Here is a 17,492-nt window from a genome sequence, read left to right on the forward strand (position 1 = left end):
ACCGTCTCTGGGCACAGCCTGCTCTGACACTGACTCCTTAACACAGAAGCACACTCAGGTGCCCCACCGTCTCTGGGCACAGCCTGCTCTGACACTTGTGGGGAAAATTTAAAAAGGCTGCCATGGGCAGCGCAAGCCCCGGAGGGGCTTCTGCCTCTGTGGCAGGTCCCACATTAGGGAGGAAGATCCTATGGTTCCAGCGGCCTGAGGGCCTTGGCGGCGGCAGGCCCCAGTAACACGAGGAAGTCCTTGGTTCCAAAAAGGTTTATTGTCATGGTGGATAATAGATAGATCTAGGTGTACCCCCCCAAAACTCAGGGCAGTCCCGAGTTATATAGGGAGGGAGAAAGGGGGAGGATCTGGGGGAGGAATGTTTAATTTGCTCTGCCCTCTGGCCTTCATTAGTATGTAAATCTCTAGGGCCTGAGGCCTATAGCCTGGCCTATGTGACTCTATGGAGATCTATGTGACTGTTTTTCAGGATCCTAGATGATGGGAGGGACCGAACTCCTGCCGGTTCTCACGCAGAATTCCACAGAGAATCTCAGGGGTTCTAAGTACCTGCTCAACCATGACCCAGGATACCCTCACGCAGTCCCACAGACACTGACTCCTCTTCTTATTTATTTTGAAGGGGGGTTGGGGGGAGTTTAACTAAGAGCGTCAGAGAGAAAAAGAGAGGTGGGAAATGCCACAAATCTCTTAGAGAAAAGGAGCAAGAATTCAATATCTTTGTGGTTTCCTAGGCCTATGGAACAAGTGAGCCACCTCCTACAGGTGAGCCCACCACTGCACAGGTAAACACAGCCCACAGAAGAATCTTAAATTTCTCATAGAGAATTTACTCCAACCAAGTCAACAAGGACTATTAAAAAAAATGAAAAGGGATTGGAAAGATGGCTCACTGGTAAAGAATGTTTGCTCTGCTTCCAGGGGATCAAAGTCCAGTCCCCAGTGCCCATATGGTGGCTATAACTCACAACTGCTTCACTCCAGCTCCAGGGACTCTGCTGTCCTCTTCTGGCCTATGAAGGCACCTGCATTCATGTGCACATACCAAACACAGGCAAACACACACACACAATTTCAAAATAAAATAAAGTTTAACATAATTGTCATGTAGGTACACATGAGCGTGGGAGTTCAAGAGCTTGTGGGGGCCAGGTCATCACATTTCCCTGAGGTTGGAGGAACAGGTGGTTGTAAAGTGCAAAATGTGGGTGCTAAGAACCACACAGATCTTCTCTGAAAGCAATCCACACCCTTGAGAAGTGAGCCATCTCCCCAGCCAGGATTATTTTTTAAAACACAAAGAGTTTCATTATTTAACAAGGTTCACAATCCTTAACTGTCTAATGTATTAACCTGATCATTTTTAACCAATAAGGAGATTTCCCTTACATACAATTTAATGATTTGATTTTGATTTAAGCCAGCCTTTATGCTCCATCTCTTAGGGAAATGCAGAAAAGTAAAGTCCGCTCCCCCTAAAAGTTAAACAAGTTTAAGGAGTAATCCCTCTTTTTCTCTTGGATTTGATAACAGCCATCTCAGATCCTGTTCATTTCTGTTTTGGGGTGCGTGCGTGTGCGTGTGTGTGTGTGTGTGTGTGTGTGTGTGTGTGTGCGCGCGCGCGCTTTCCCCCTTATGCCTTGGGATAAGGTCTCTTTGAATCAGAAGCTCCCCGTTTCTGATAGGCTCACTAGCTATTAAGAATTCAGGATCTGGGCTGGAGAGATGGCTCAGCGGTTAAGAGCACTGACTGTTCTTCCAGAGGTCCTGAGTTCAAGTCCCAGCAACCACATGGTGGCTCACAACCATCTTTAATGGGCTCTGATGCCCTCTTCTGGTGTGTCTGAAGAGAGGAATGGTGAATACATAAAATAAATAAATAAATAAATCTTTTTTAAAAAGCCAGGTGGTGGTGGCGCACACCTTTCATCCCAGCACTTGGGAGGCAGAGGCAGCCTGTCACAGCCTGTCATTGCACATCATCTGCATCTTTCTAGGTTCTAGCTTTGCCTTGTCTTTCACCAGTAGCTATTTTTCTTCCCCTGACATTTTGTAGCAAGCTCTTCTCTATCATGTACCCAAGCATGTCTCTAGAGTATCCGTGCGCTCACTGGGGGTGGGAGGTACTCCTGGTCAAGAGACTAGAATGTCTGCCCTGAGTGCATACCTAACATTCCAGCTGAGCCAGCTAGATCACCTGGCCAAGGGAATCACACCTAGGCAGGCAGCTCATCTAAAACCATGCTAAAGAGATAGATGGTGTAATTTTCCCCTTTAATAACATCCTATCTTTTCCTTCCCTGAAATTCAACCCCTACAGACCACGCAGCCACAAGCTGCTTCAGAGTACTGACTCAGAAAGAAACAACTTTTCCTTTCTTCTCCTTCTCCTCCTCCTCCTCCTCCTCTTCCTCCTCTTCTTCCTCTTCCTCCTTTCCATCTTTCTTCCAGATACTGACTAAAACACAAGTATTTTTGTTGTTGTTGTTCTGATACTTTGTCTTTCTTTCTCTTTTTATAAAGCTGCCATGTGCCTGCTTGTCTGGCATCCATAATGGCTTGAATAGCCTGATTATTTTTCCTTTTCCTCTCTATTCTCCTCCTCCATGCAGCTGCTGGGACTTACAGCTTGTCTGCCTGCTGCTCTGTGGTGTTTTTCTTTTAAACTCTAAAATTGTTGTCCAGCTCCCATTTAAATCTGTTATTCCCCCCCCCCACACACACACACACACAGGAAAATAGAGAGGAGAATCAAATGGTGCCCTTGGAAGCCAGAAGATCCCCTAGAACTGAAATTACCATGGTTGAGAGCCACTTTGTGGGTGCTGGGAATCGAACTCAGGTCTTCTGCATGAACAATCAGTGCTATTAACTGCCATCTCTCCAGCCCTTAAGTCCATTCTTAAATTATTTTATTAATAAGACTAAGAACCTGGAGAGGGGACCCGAATGTCCCCTTGGGGAAATAATGTATCCTTGGGTAAATTAGGTAAAATGAAGGCCCCAGTCCAATCAAAACCACCAAGATTTATTTTAACTATTTTTAGTAAGTAAGGAGCCCAGGGCCTTTGTATGTTAAGCATATGCTTTACCACTTAGCTACACTCCCAGGACCCAAGATGACTTTAAATTCTGTTGTTCTGTATAGTTTTTAAACATGGTCAATTTAAGAGCATGCAATAAACTACATTGTACTTTCAATTATGTCAAGCTGATCGATATAACCTCAAGCAATAAAACCAAGTATGTGCCAAAACCCAGGTACTCTCCAAGATGGTGACGTCATCTACGAGCTAGGACAAGGGCTCCATCAAGAGAGCCAGCTTCACATTAGCTAACAGAACCTCTGTCTGCAGGACTGTAAATGCTGAGGATATCTTGGTCTAGTGACAGATCTCATCAGCTAGGGGTGTCTCCAGGGTGATGGTGAATGGGTATGTTGGCCCTGTCCCCTGGAATGAAAAGACTCAAATGCTTAATTCCAGTAATGTACCTTCTATAGGCCTATTTTTACAAAGGTTGTACATCTGTCAAGAACAATCAACTATATACACATACATCACACACATATCACACACATAGCACATACACATATCACTTCACACACATAAGACCTCAGAAAAATCCCTTACCCCTTCTGTCACTTAAGGGGATAGCAATAAGGCTCTAGCTATGACCCGTGAACAGAAATACCTAGTCTCTGGAAATAAGAAAAATAAATTTCTATTGCTTCTAAACCATCCAAACTGTCATGTTCTATTATATAAGCCAAAATATTCTAAAACTCATGCTAAGAGAAAAGTATTAGAAATTTACTCTTTTACTGAAAACATTCGCTGAGAAAAATCTATTTCCTTCTTAGTCACTGTATGCTCAATGGAGGATACTTATAAAACAACCAATGATGACCATAAAATGAAGATCTCTTTAACTCAAATATATGAGGATTACTTATGGAATTAACCCTGTGTTTTGAAGCACGAAAGAAAGATGTGTTGTTACACTGTAATCAGATGTCAGTCAACACCACAGAGAAAGCAAGAAGCACTTGGATTAATAAGCAAAATTCCAATTGAACAACTCACTCAATACACTTGCTGACAGGCCACACCAAATGTGTTGATTGATACAGTTAACTCAAACAAGAAATTCTACAAAATGGCAACATCTGTAAGGCTCCCTTGCAGACTAAGCCAGCAAATCAATAAAAAATGTTAGACTTTATGGTCTGGTACATCTGTAGTGTTCCTCAACTGTAAAATGAAAAGGTCAATTTTTTTGAGAGAGAGATAGGATCTGAGTTCTGGCTAACCTGGAATTCACCTTGTTGACCAAGCCAGCCTCAAACTCACCTGAGAGCCCAACACTAAATTTTTTGTTGTTGTTTGTTTTGGTTTGTTTTTTTTGTTTTGTTGTTGTTTTGTTGTTGTTTTGTTTTGTTTTGTTTTGTTTTGTTTTGAAACAGGATCTCTCTATGTAGCCCTGACTGTCCTGGAATTCTGTGTGGACCAGGCTGTCCTGGAACTAAGAGATCTGCCTGGCTCTACCTCTCAAGTGCTGGGATTGAAGGTATGGAGTCAAATCAGATACAAGTGTTTAAGAGTTCAGTTTCACAAAACCACTTCAGGTGACCACATCAGTTCCTGACACCTCTAAAGAAGAGGCTATACTAGGGATACACAAAGTTCCCTTCTCAGGGTCAGCCATCTGTAGGAATGACTGCAGAACCAAGATTGTGCCCTACCTGCCAGTGCCCATTACTAGAGGGATATTTTAATGGATACACATGAACAGCCAGATGAAGGAACACATAGCGCAAGGTTCAGAAGGGTCTCAAGCATGGGCATGTCCATCCTCTGGAATGGGATGTCTCCAGGGAGCTCTTTAAACCCTATTTGTTGGAGATTTGTGGAGGCCTCATTAGATAGGCATAATTAATTATATCATTACACATAATTACTGACTGTAGCCACTAGTTTTTGTAGGAGTTTGAATGAGAAATGTCCCCCATAAACTCAGGCATTTGAACAATTAGTCCCCCAGTTGGCAGCGCTGTTCAAGAAAGCTTACAAAGCAGCACTCTGCTGGAAGAAGCCCGGCACTGGGGCTGGGCTGCAAGTTTAAAGCTTTACCCCAACTCCAGTTCACTCTCTGCTTCACGCTGTTCAAGACAAGAGCTCAGCTTCCTGCGCCTGCGTGCCTGCCACTTGCTGCCACGCCTCCCGGTCTCGATGTACTCTTATCCCTCTGAAACAGTGAGCACAAATAAACTCTTCTTTCCACAAACTGCCCTGGTCATGGTTTAACTAGCACAGTCCCTATCCCCTGGGGTTGGATTAAAGGTCATCAGCCCCACCCTGAAGCTATGCAGGGTCTCCAGCCACCAACCATTCCATTGGTACAGCGAAGACCTAGCGATGATACCATCAGGGGTTCTCAAGATTGTATACTAAAGTCAGGAAAGAGGTGGAGATGGGGGCACATGATCATTTCTTGTTAGGTGACAGTGACAAAGGCAGAAGGAGATGTTTAGAGTCACCTCAAGCAGTGGGTGGGAAGTAGGAACAAGAAGAGAACAGCAGGATTCGTGGGGGGGGGGGGGGAGTGTTTATCAGGGGCAGCCTGGGATTCTGTTTCAGACTGCCTTGACTTGAGGTGTGATCTGGATCAAAATGCTTGAGTTTCCTCTCAGTTTCTTTATCCAGAAAGTGGGCTAGTAAGGCTTGCTCCATATAAATAATGTGCATAGTTCTCAAATGATCAGTCTGAGAGTGGGGGCAGCAGACACACAGGCATTTGGAACAAATAAGCCAGAGATGTTTAAGTCTCTCATCTACTTTAATGTTGATCAAATCCTTGGCTCTAGGAAGAGACCTAGACACACAATGCATTCTCATTGGGTTATGAGATAGAGTTGGAAAGGCCTAACCCTCCTCCACCTTTCCTTAAGGACCATGCTTCCTTGTGTGCAAGTGTTCTCCACTGACATGCTAACCACACGAACCACACAGTCTACCCTCTTCCACCCATACAGTCCTGACACCCCTTCATTCTCCAGACCAGCCACTGAAAACTGGAAACCAAGTTCTATTAGACACAAAATATCAGCCATGTTAGTCATGCTATATACATTAGCTGAACACAGCATTGTAATACAGTAGCTGACAATCAGGGTGGACACAGGACGGTCAGCACACATTCCTGGTTGCCAGGCGGGTGCACATCACTGTTCGGCATGAGGCAGGAATGCTGCTAAGCACTGACAAGTAGGAGACTGCTCCCGACACAACAACAACAACAACACATTACCCAGGCGCCCGGTCTAAAACACCTGCAGTGCGGAGGTTCACAAGCCCAGCAACCCTGAGTAATACACTTACGTCAACAACGGCTTTGTTTCTCCAGTTTAGTTCCAACACCAGTGAGGCTAAAGGAAGGTGTGTTTTGCGGGAGACAAGAATTCAATCAACCCCCCCCCCCCCCCGAGGCAGGGACCTAGTTTCCATCCTTTAAGACTACGTTCATCAGATTCCTCATTCAAAAAGGGCCAGGGAGTTGGTGTCTCAGAGGGGAAAGGAATGTACACCCAGTCTATGTGAGGCTGGGGAATGAACCCAGGGCTGTGTGTATGCTGGACAAACATTCTACCAACTGAGCTACATCACTAACAAACACAGGTACACATCTGGCCATGATTTAAAAAAAAATAAAAACTTCAACCCATCTCCTGCTATGGTTGAAGGTTGACTAAGATGCCCCACAAAGGGCCATTTCTTATTGGCTTGGTCATCAGCTTACAGTGTTATTGGGAGTTTGTGGACTCTTTAGGAGACAGGGCCTAATAGAAGGAAATTTGGCCACTTACAGTTAAGCCCTTAGAGGAAACACTGAGATACATCTTCCCCCGCTCCATCTCTCCTCTCTTTGCTTCCTGTGCAACAGGAACAAGCCTCCCTCAACCCCCTTACTGCATGGTTCCTCCATACTATACTGTGTACTACAGCTCCAAAGCAATGGAGAACTTTGGCAAATTTCTGTTGTCAAAATATTGTCCCATATTCTCTTGTGAACTTAATAGATTACTAATGTAACATAACTGACGTGTATAGTCTACCAATATGGTTAGCCAAATACCTCCTAGTAAGAATTCCAGAAGGAAAATAAGGAAATGCTAGGCAACCTGCATTCTCTCTGAACTCTCTGCACCACATTAAATTCACCTGAGCGCTTTGTTCCTGCTGAGGGCTTTGATGAGCAGAGGCCATGGGTCTAAGATGCAAAGCTGCAGAGAACTGTAGCAGTGAGCTGAGTAGGCTGGGCAACCCCAAAGCTTCCCAGGTCCTGGCAGGTGGAGCTGTGAGGTCACATGCATTCCTCGCAGTGAATCAGGGAATGCCAGAAGCAGGTTCCCGGGAAGGGCCAGATGACTGCCCCGCTCAGCACAGCACTGGCCTGTGTGACTCACTCTCAGATCACCGTGCTTCCCTCATACCAGCTGACTCTGGGTGATAACCATGTTAGTATCCTAGAGCCATAAGACACTTAATGTAATTCACCTGCTGCCATTAAAACTTCACAAGAATTTACACTTATGCAAAATGACCAGTTCAAGCCTAACCTTGTACTGGAATCAATCAAGTTTCCAGAGTGAAGCCAGTAGCTAGCTTTTCTGGGCTGCCAGGTGAGGTGGCACACACCTTTAATCTCAGCACTCAGAAGGCAGAGACAAGTGGATCTGAGGCCAGCCTGGTCTACATAGAAAATTCCAAGCCATCCAGGGATACACAGAGAGACCCTATCTTTATATTAAAATAATAATAATAATTTTCCCTAAGTCTTAAAAGTCTTTCACTATTTATAACAAGTTAAAATGAAAGTTCCTAAGATCTCAATTATACCACATCTCAGAGGCCTGTGGTCAAGGTGATAGAAAGGAACACAGGAGCTGTTGGCCTTCCTCCTCTGTCTCGCCCTTTATCCTCAGTGTGTCTGTGGAATACATGTGATCCTGGAGGAAAGGAGTGGTTATATTCCCAGCAACTGAATGCCAGTGTAACAGGACCTGAAGGGGTTAACCTACATGTTAACAACAAACACCTCTATCGTACTCATGAGCATAGCTGAGCCCAATCAAGGCTCAATGAAGATGATATTCACTTGCAGACAGCTTATATAATAACAGCAGAGAAGAAATAGAATACAACAGGCACTTTGCAGGTACAGAGACCTGATGTGTTATGAAATGTGTTTCATTAAGTAAAAAGCAGCAGAAAGAATCTGTGTGAGTGTACAGAGGACAGTTATCACCCCTGCCTAGCCGATCAGCACCTCTGTGTAACTCAGAGGCATGTCAAATATCATGCCACCCAGGGCCCCAGGCCTGCCTGTGACACTGCCTGTGACCTTTGCCTGAGCTGGCTGGCTACCCACTGCCTTGTGCTTCCATTGGCTTCAGTACAGAGACATGATGCTCCACAGACGGAAGATTACACCAGCCAAGCATACGAGAGCTCTGAGTGTTTTGTCACCTTCTACTGTCTGTCTAGGATTGTGACACCACTTCCCCAATGACTGCAAACACAGGATGGATCAACAGGCCACACCCCCATAAGTGCAGGTTTCCTAAGCATAGAGTCAGAAGTGGGGCAGAGGTACACAGCATACAACCGTGGATTAATGCATATTAACAAGGATGCCCTTACATTGTCTTTGGCTCATTCACCTAACACCTGTCATAGTGGCCTAGGGATGATATCTCCAGACAGACACCACATTTTAATGAACTTAGGATCACATGCCAAGCTTAGATATCATAGATGTTCAATACCTTTGAAGGTTTATTCTGATTTCACAGGCTAAAGGACAGCCATTCTGATTTAAATATAGCAAATTTCATTGATGCTAGCCTTACTGTACATTATGACACACTTTTCTCCCACTCTTTCCTTTGGGGGTCTTATGTAGCCCAGGCTGGCTTCAAACTCTAGTCAAGGATTGTGTTGAACATCTGTTCCTTCTGCCTTTACCATCCTGAGTGCTTAGGATTGATTACAAGGAACGCCACTTCCTTTAGTGTAGTGCTGGGGATCAAAGTCTGGGCCTCCTGAGTGCCAGGCAAGCCCTCTGCCAACTAAGAGCCACAGCTCCAACAGCCGACCACCTCTGCAGTTCATCATGTACAACCCTTCAGATGATACATCTCTTCTTAAAAGTACCTAACCACTCACCTGTTTTAACACTAAATCAGAGGGGCAAGATTTTTCTACATTTTTATTATAGTTAGAAAAAACTGTAGCTCGGCAGTGGTGGTGCACGGCTTTAATCCCAGCACTTGGGAGGCAGAGGCAGGCGGATTTCTGAGTTCGAGGCCAGCCTGGTCTACAGAGTGAGTTCCAGGACAGCCAGGGCTACACAGAGAGACCCTGTCTCGAAAAACCAAAAAAAAAAAAAAACCTGTAACTGGAAACAAAAGTAAGTCATTCAAAATGAGTGACGGCTTAAGCTCCTATAAAGAGTAGGTGTAGCATCTGGAACAACTGCCCAGGCCAATTCTAAGCCATCTATTGTAAAGGAATTTAAATCCAGCAACATGGCTGTTCTGGAAAGGGATCCACCATATCCAAAGACCTTCTAGATCTGTGGTGATCCAGCTGGAATGACACAATTTATTAATCTCTCCAGCTGGAATACAGATACACTTTTAGTACACAATAAGTACAGTGACATCTAATTGAGGGGCAGACAAAGTGACAAATGAGAGAAAGATTTGACAGAATGAATTAGAGATAGGATACCCCCAACTCTCTGGAGAACAAACAGGAAAGAGGCAACTTAAGAGAGAAGGGGGAGGAGGAGAAGGCAGATTTACTAGTACAATTATACAAAAATAGGCTGCATATGAAGAAAGAACAAGCCAGAGAATGAGAAGGAGCTGGAAGATTAGATAGAACGGATTGTCAGCTTGAGGCCAAGCAAAGCAATTCAATGAGAACTAAGAGAGGCTGGAGTGACTCAGTCACCTTGGAGAGGACTTTGAGCCAGTTAGCCAGCATTCAGAAAGACTAGAAATGCTGAGCTTCCTCAGAAAGAAGTAAGCCTCAGAGATGACAATTACATCTGGTGAACAAAACTTACTTCTACAGACTATGATGCTGGAATGTGAAGGATATAGTTGTGTCCATCAAGACAAAGAGGGCGAGAGACCCGACAGACCCTCCATACCACTTGCTCCTGTCTCCTGTGTATGCAGAACTGGCCCAACACCAGCCAGGCCCAAGTCGGAAGGTATGCATGGATGGTAATCACCTCCCACAGCCAGGGAGAAAATAGGCAGGGAGGGAGGGAGGGAGGGAGGGGACACTTCCATCGTGCTTACGTATACTTACTAAGTGCAGTGCAAGAGGGTGTGTGCTGTACATGACAAGGTGTCCTTTAAACTCCTCCTTGTTAAATTTGGTGTTGAGGTAAAGTGCCATCACACGTGGGCAGCACAGTGGAGGGAACACAAAACTCTGCACCTTAGAGACAGCCATCTCAGCCCTTGGGAATCCAAGGCTGGATCAAATACTCCATCAGAGAGGACAGGTGAAGGACTACCACCAGGCTTTTTGAAAACATTGAAAAGCTTATCCTTTTGGTTAATCTAGTGATCTATTTCTTATTGCTTGGTAAAAATTGACTTCCTGCGAATCTAGTGTCTGAATTCTCACTCCAACTAAAACGGTTTCTTCAGAGATATAAATAAACAAGGGCTGGTTTTTAATTCACTTCTACCAGGAGCTAAGAAGTGTCCTGTGTTACATGGGAAAGGAAGACTGCAGTCAAGCAACCTCAGAAAAGCATTCAATAAAAGCCTCCCCCTCCTTCCCTCTTCTCCTCTAATTTTCCCAACTTTTTTAAACAAGGTCTTTCTAACACAGTCTGTGCTAGCCTTGAATCAGCTATGTAACCCAGATTGCATCAAATATGCCATCCTCCCACCTCAGCCTCCAGGGTTCTGAATCCACCATGCCCAGCTAACATGTTTCTTTATTATGGGGTTTTTCCAGACCTTTGTCACCATACCATTGTACCCTTCCAGAGGAAGGGATCGTATATAATGCCTCCAGACATTTTTTCCTAGAGAATCTACTTTTGTTGTTATTGGGATTTGGGGGTACTGGAGATTTAATTTAGAGTTTCCCATACATGAAGTCTATACTCTGCCAGTGAGATATAATCCTTTCCCAGACAAGAGTTGTGGGGTTTTTGGTTGTTTGGTTTTTGGTCTTTCAAGACCAGGTTTCTCTGTGTAGCCCTGGCTGTCCTGGGCCTCTCTCTGTAGACCAGGCTGGCCTCAAACTCTGAGATCTACCTGCCTTCCTCCTAAACACTGGGATTAAAGGTGTGTGCCACCACCACCCAGCTTAATTTCTTTATCATTTCTCTTAATTATTTTTCATTATGTGTCAGTGTGTGGTATGTGCAGGCCAGAGGTATCAGCTCTCCCTTGAACTGGAGTTACAGGTGGTAGTGAACCCAGCATGAGTACTGGGAACTGAATCTACTGGCATCTACTTGGTCTAAACCACTGAACCATCTCTCCAGCCTGTATTTTTGTTTCTTGTTCAGTATTAGCATTCAGCAGTAAAATGTATTGTAAAGAATATACTTTGAGAACCTCTGGTTAGAAGTTAAAACGAATCCTGATAGAACCTCAACTTCTAACTCTCAGGACTCGGATTAGTCTCTGCTGTGGTTTAAGTGTAAACTGCACAGGTTCACATGTAAGAGGACTGGTCATCGGTGTGGCAGCGCTGAAGTACTGTGGAGTTTTATGATGTCAGCCTAGAATGAGTCCCTGGGTCATCGGTGTGCCGCACAGTGAGTGCTTCCTCTGCTGCCCTGTGACAATACCCCTGAGTCACTGTCTGCTTCCATCTCACAAAGGGAGCGGTTTCCTCCTCCTCACCTACCACTTGGGCTCCATCATCCAGCAGGAGAATCTTCCCAGAGCTGAGTGTTGTACCCTACCATTATCCCTGAATAGAGCAGCCCACCCCGAGTCTTGTCACAGTGATAAAAAACTGACAAACTGCCCTTACCTGATCCTTTTGACCAAATTATTCAGTCTGAAAATTAAGATGTAACTGATCAAAGTAAAACAAAGAATTTTGATTTACTAATACCATCAAAACATATATATACAAGAAGTCACAGGACATGTCAAAAAACTAAGATAAAAAAATTACCATGCCAGGTGGTGGTGCACATACCTTTAATCCCAGCACTGGGGAGGTGGAGGCAGTCACTGAATTCGAGGCCAGCCTGGTCTACAGAGAGAGTTTCAGGGAAGCCAGGGCTACACAGAGAAACCCTATCTCAGAAAAACCAAAATAATAATAGTAGTAATAATAACTGACATTTTCAAGTTAACAAAATTTCCAATGGAAAGATTAGAAAGCTCAAACAATAGTAACATATGCATAAAACATCCAAATCCTAACTGTGAATAATTAAGATAGCCATATAATCTACAACAACTGGAGAATGTAACAGAGACAACAAAACTCCACCCAAAACAAAACCAAATAAGTAGTGAGTTTGTTGGCACTGTGGGAGATTGAACCATATACTTAATATATATGTAAATATATAATGTTTAAAATATAAATATGTAAGATATATGTAAATGAGCTGAATGTCCTTGGAAATAAAATAACATGTGGAAGAACACAGGAGCTAACACATACTGCCTAATCCTCCTGATAACAACTCTATCCAAACCCAGGCAGCTACTATGTTATGGACAAAATTATGAATCACCAGAGGCCTACAGAAGACTTCACTCTCTGTATGAATCACCAGAGGCCTACAGAAGACATCACTCTCTGCATATACCAACTGGAACTGGGTGGAACTAAGCGATTCAGTCTGAGTATATGAACAATGACTAGTAAGGAAGGGAAGACTTACCCACAGAAGCTGAGTTTTTAAGAACTGACTCCTTAGGGGCTCCTTTCTCAATTCGCAACGTGGCCCACTGTTCAAAACAAGAAGCATTCATTAAAACTCTTCCACAGACACACTGAAACATACTTAGACAGCCCAGCCGTGAACTTGAACACCAAGGCTGGGCACTGTCTGACTTAGGGAGATACTCCAGGGAATCTCTGATATACACTATTGCTGAAGAGTTTTAATTACTGTGCTTACGAGATCTATAAAACAATAACATCTCTAACGTGTAAAGCCCCACTTACTCAAGGACAGATAATCCTGCAAACCCCCCATGCCCAAGGACAGATAACTCCCTGGAATGCTGGCGGCTACTGTCATATAAAAATACTAGGTCAGGTGTTTTCACTTCTGTAAACAAGCTTGGTTTCTCCAACCACACAGGATGTGCTTGGTCACATGGAAGCTAGGTCACATGCCCAAAATTCATGGTAGTCTTATTCTTACCCAGTGAGATTAACACTGGTCCTTTGAATGCCTCTACAGTTGTCACTGACGATGCCCTAGTAAATGCATAAGTTGCTTCTCAAGAGAACTGTTAAACATGTCCAGGAAGAGAACAGCAAGATTACAGCTTCAACAGTGTCTGCGTTGGGAAAGGCCAACCAAACTGAAACCAACTCAAAACCCAACCAGCCAAACCAAACCAAATAGAGGGGAATGGTTGGGGTATCTATAGATCCCTTAAATGCTGGATTGAAACAAATCTACTTGAAGCCAGGAGATGGTGGCACATGTCTTTAATCTCAGCACTTGGAGGCAGAGACAAGCAGATCTCTGTAAGTTGGAGGCCAGCCCAGTCAAAAAGTAAGTTCCAGGACAGCTGGGGTTACACAGAGAAACCCTGTCTTGAAAAACCAAAAATATAATAATAATAATAGCAGCAGCAACAGTAACAAAATAAAATCTACTTGCACGTTTTACGATGTGATGTCAAATGGTCACTAATACTAGAAATGCATAAGAAACGTGTGAAGAGAGTGGGCTGTATGTAGCTCAGGTGTGAAGAGGGTGGGCTGTATGTAGCTCAGGTGTGAAGAGGGTGGGCTGTATGTAGCTCAGGTGTGAAGAGGGTGGGCTGTGTGTAGCTCAGGTGGTAGGGGGCTTGCCTTGCATGCATGAAGTCCTGGGTTCAACTCCCAGCACTGCAAAAACGTCAGTTAAGAATCACACACACAAAACCATCTTACTTTGTTCCTTACCTATTAAAATGTGTAGAGACAATGTGGGGGGGGGCATCGGGGAAGTAAAAGACCAGGACGAACAAGTGCCGGCTCGCTCTGAATACACTCAAAATGTAATGGAGAATGTCACGATTGCTTTAATGGCCTCTTAGGCTCATTTGTTTCACACACCAAAAGTCACAGAGTCCTCCAAGTCCCCATCAGACGGTCCTGTGCCAGTGTGATAACAAGGTGTGGGGGGCACATGCCACACAGTGGCAGGAACACGCAGTCATCACACTACACACTAAACAAACAAATAAAAACCACAAAAAAAAATCTTCATAGGTTTCCCATACATTTGTTTGGTTTTGGTTTAGGGTTTGGTGTTTGCTTGTTTTTGAGACAGGGTCTAATACAGGGCCTCGACTCTCTTAAGTAGCCAAGGATAACCTTGAACTTTAAAACAACAAAACTAAACAGGAAATGAACTCTGTGCCAGGAGCATTCCAGGCAAGCACTTACTACTGACCGCCCCAGGCCCTCAGCCTTGAACACCAGACCTTCCTAGCGCCACCCTATGCCCCAACCCTTCCCCCACCCTTCCAGCCCCTACTAGGATGATAAACATCTGGGTTATAAAATCCTGGTGACTGGATCCAGAGCTTCAGGAACTCGAGGCAAGCACTGTCACCTGAGCTACAGCCCACCCTCTTCATCATTTCTTATGCACTTCTAATATTATTTACCATTTGACGTCACACCGTAAAAGGTGCAAGTGGATTTTTTTTTTCAGCATAGCATTAAAGAATCTACAGATATTGCACCTTGCCCCTTTAAGTTGATGGAGTTCAGTTTTAAACTTAGCAATTAAGGGCTGGAAATATGGCTCAGTGATACAGTGCTTGTCTAGCACATTCAAGACCCAGAGTTCAATCCTTAGCAGCACATAGATGATAGACCTACAGATGATAGATAGATAGAGATAGATAGATAGATATAGATATATAGATATGTACATATGCATAGATAGATAGATGTATATGCATGCATACACACATGCACAGATAGATATAGATAGATAATAGAGAGAGATGGTTAAGATAGATAATAGATATATAATACATGCATTCATATATACATAACTATAAACAAGGATGATAGAGCTTGTAGATATAATAGTTATACATACATATAAGTGATAAAGATGATATAGATACATGAATATATAAATTTATCATTAAAAGCAATTAAAATGACATCTAAGATTACAATTCAGATGTCAATATCTTTTTTTTCCAGACACAATTTCTATGTATAGTTCTAGCTGTCCTAGAACTACCAGGCTGCCCTCGAAGTGCTTCTGCCTCCCTGGCACTGAGATTAAAGTTGTGTGCACCCACCACCAACTGGCCTTGATACTAATGTCTAAATTGACTGATTTGAAAGGAAATGGAGAGGGGAAAATAAGAGGCAAAAGGCACTGTGATATTTATAATTAGATATAATTAGGCATAAGCACAATGAAGGGCAAAAAGGCAAATTTATTACTCTACAAAAACACCTAAAAGGCTCACATTTGTGTTAAACAGAGAAATTGAACACTTTATTTTTTCAAATAAGTAAGAGAACAATGGTTAGAGAGTAAATAGCCTAGAATATCTGCATGAAGGCCAGGAAGTGTGACTCCGTCAGGACTATGTGGAACAGCACAGAGCCAAGCAGCGACCTGCACCTAATTTAGAACACCTAAGAACGGAGGCCTGTCCATCAGCAGCCCATCTCTGACAGGAAGATAGATAGATAGATAGATAGATAGATAGATAGATAGATAGATAGATGATAGATAGATACATAGATACATAGATAGATGATAGATAGATACATAGATAGATACATAGATAGATAGATAGATGATAGATACATACATACATATATACATACATACATACATACATCATACATAGTAGATAGATAGATCTAACTCTTAATCTGGCTGCATCCTCTCTACTTTTGCTTGTAGGAGGGAGGAGGCGCTGAACTGCCTGTCTTTTCTCAGCCGGGGCAAAGGTTAGCTTCCACAGTTTTCCCTTAAAGCTTTGGCACCTGTTATCATTTTTAAGGAAACCAAAGATGGTATAAAATAAATTTGTGTAAACAATCAAACATTATTATTCTTAGAACTCAACACCTAATCTCATAGCTCATATAAAACTTAGACTAGAACAATTATTCAGTACACTTCTTGGAAGACACCAACAGTTGCAGCAAGAGTTCAGTATGTACGATCCAGAATTCATATGTTGAGAATGGAAAATTTATATCTGGAGGTAAGATCTTTTAAAACAAAGCCCTTAGAGTGATCCCTAATCTTATCTGATAAGTAGTCCTCTAAGAAGAAATTTGGACAAAGAAATACCAAAGAACAGTGCTAGGGAGATGGTTCCGTGGGTTAAGACATTTGCTGTGCAAATCTGGCAAGGTCTGATTTAAAATCCCAAGAACCCACAGAAAAGCCAGATGTATTGCAACAGCTGCAATCCCAGCTCTCCTATAGGATAGATGGGATGTAGAAACAGAAGAATCCACAGAGGTTCATTGTCTGGCTAACTTCATACATACATCAGAAAAGCCACCGTCTCAAATATAAGAAATGGACTGACACCCAAGGCTGGCCCTTACATGCATGTCACAAAGGCACCCACATCTGCACACAAGAAAGAAAGAAAGAAATGATCAGGGATGTGTGTGGACTGTGAAGACACAGTGAGGCCTGAGACCAGTCCCATGGACTCCCTCTCCTGAGACTCGGAGTCTCCAGAATCCTGAAACAGCAAGTCTCTACTGTTCAGCCTCCTTGGCCTGTAAAATTTTGTCATACGCAGTGACATTCCTCAAATAGAAAATCACATCCCTCAAACAACAAGATCTATCACAAAGAGCATTTGAAAACTCATAAGCCGGGCGGTGGTGGCGCACGCCTTTAATCCCAGCACTTGGGAGGCAGAGGCAGGCGGATTTTTGAGTTCGAGAGTTCGAGGCTAGCCTGGTCTACAGAGTGAGTTCCAGGACAGCCAGGGCTACACAGAGAAACCCTGTCTCGAAAAACCAAAAAAAAAAAAAAAAAGTTAAGAAAAGAAAAGAAAACTCATGAGATTCCCCCCATTTAAGAGTACCCAGGGTCTGGCCCGCAAAGACTGATAAGATAAGCAAATTTCAAGGTTGAAGAGGCCTCAATGCCAACGGCAGTCTGTAGTAGAAAACAGCTTGGGATTCTGTGTAGACACCTTGCTTGGGACTCTGTGTACACACCTTGCTTGG

The 17,492-nt window shown here is 43.5% G+C and overlaps 1 protein-coding gene and 1 non-coding gene across 2 annotated transcripts in view; both read right to left on the reverse strand.

Annotated features, from left to right (window-relative positions):
- The window catches only part of Gpat3 (glycerol-3-phosphate acyltransferase 3), a 53,115-nt gene that overhangs the window by 28,392 nt on the left and 7,231 nt on the right, over positions 1-17,492 (reverse strand). The window contains exon 3 of the mRNA XM_028773683.1: positions 12,967-13,033. Coding sequence (XP_028629516.1) covers positions 12,967-13,033 — 67 coding nt within the window. The remainder of the gene's footprint in view (positions 1-12,966; positions 13,034-17,492) is intronic.
- On the reverse strand, positions 14,391-14,492 carry LOC114626371. Its single transcript, XR_003712225.1, has one exon. It is a non-coding gene; the product is annotated as a small nucleolar RNA U13 (small nucleolar RNA).

This window comes from Grammomys surdaster, unplaced genomic scaffold (assembly GCF_004785775.1).
Source record: "Grammomys surdaster isolate TR1022 unplaced genomic scaffold, NIH_TR_1.0 233, whole genome shotgun sequence".
In the NCBI taxonomy this organism is placed as follows: domain Eukaryota; kingdom Metazoa; phylum Chordata; class Mammalia; order Rodentia; family Muridae; genus Grammomys; species Grammomys surdaster.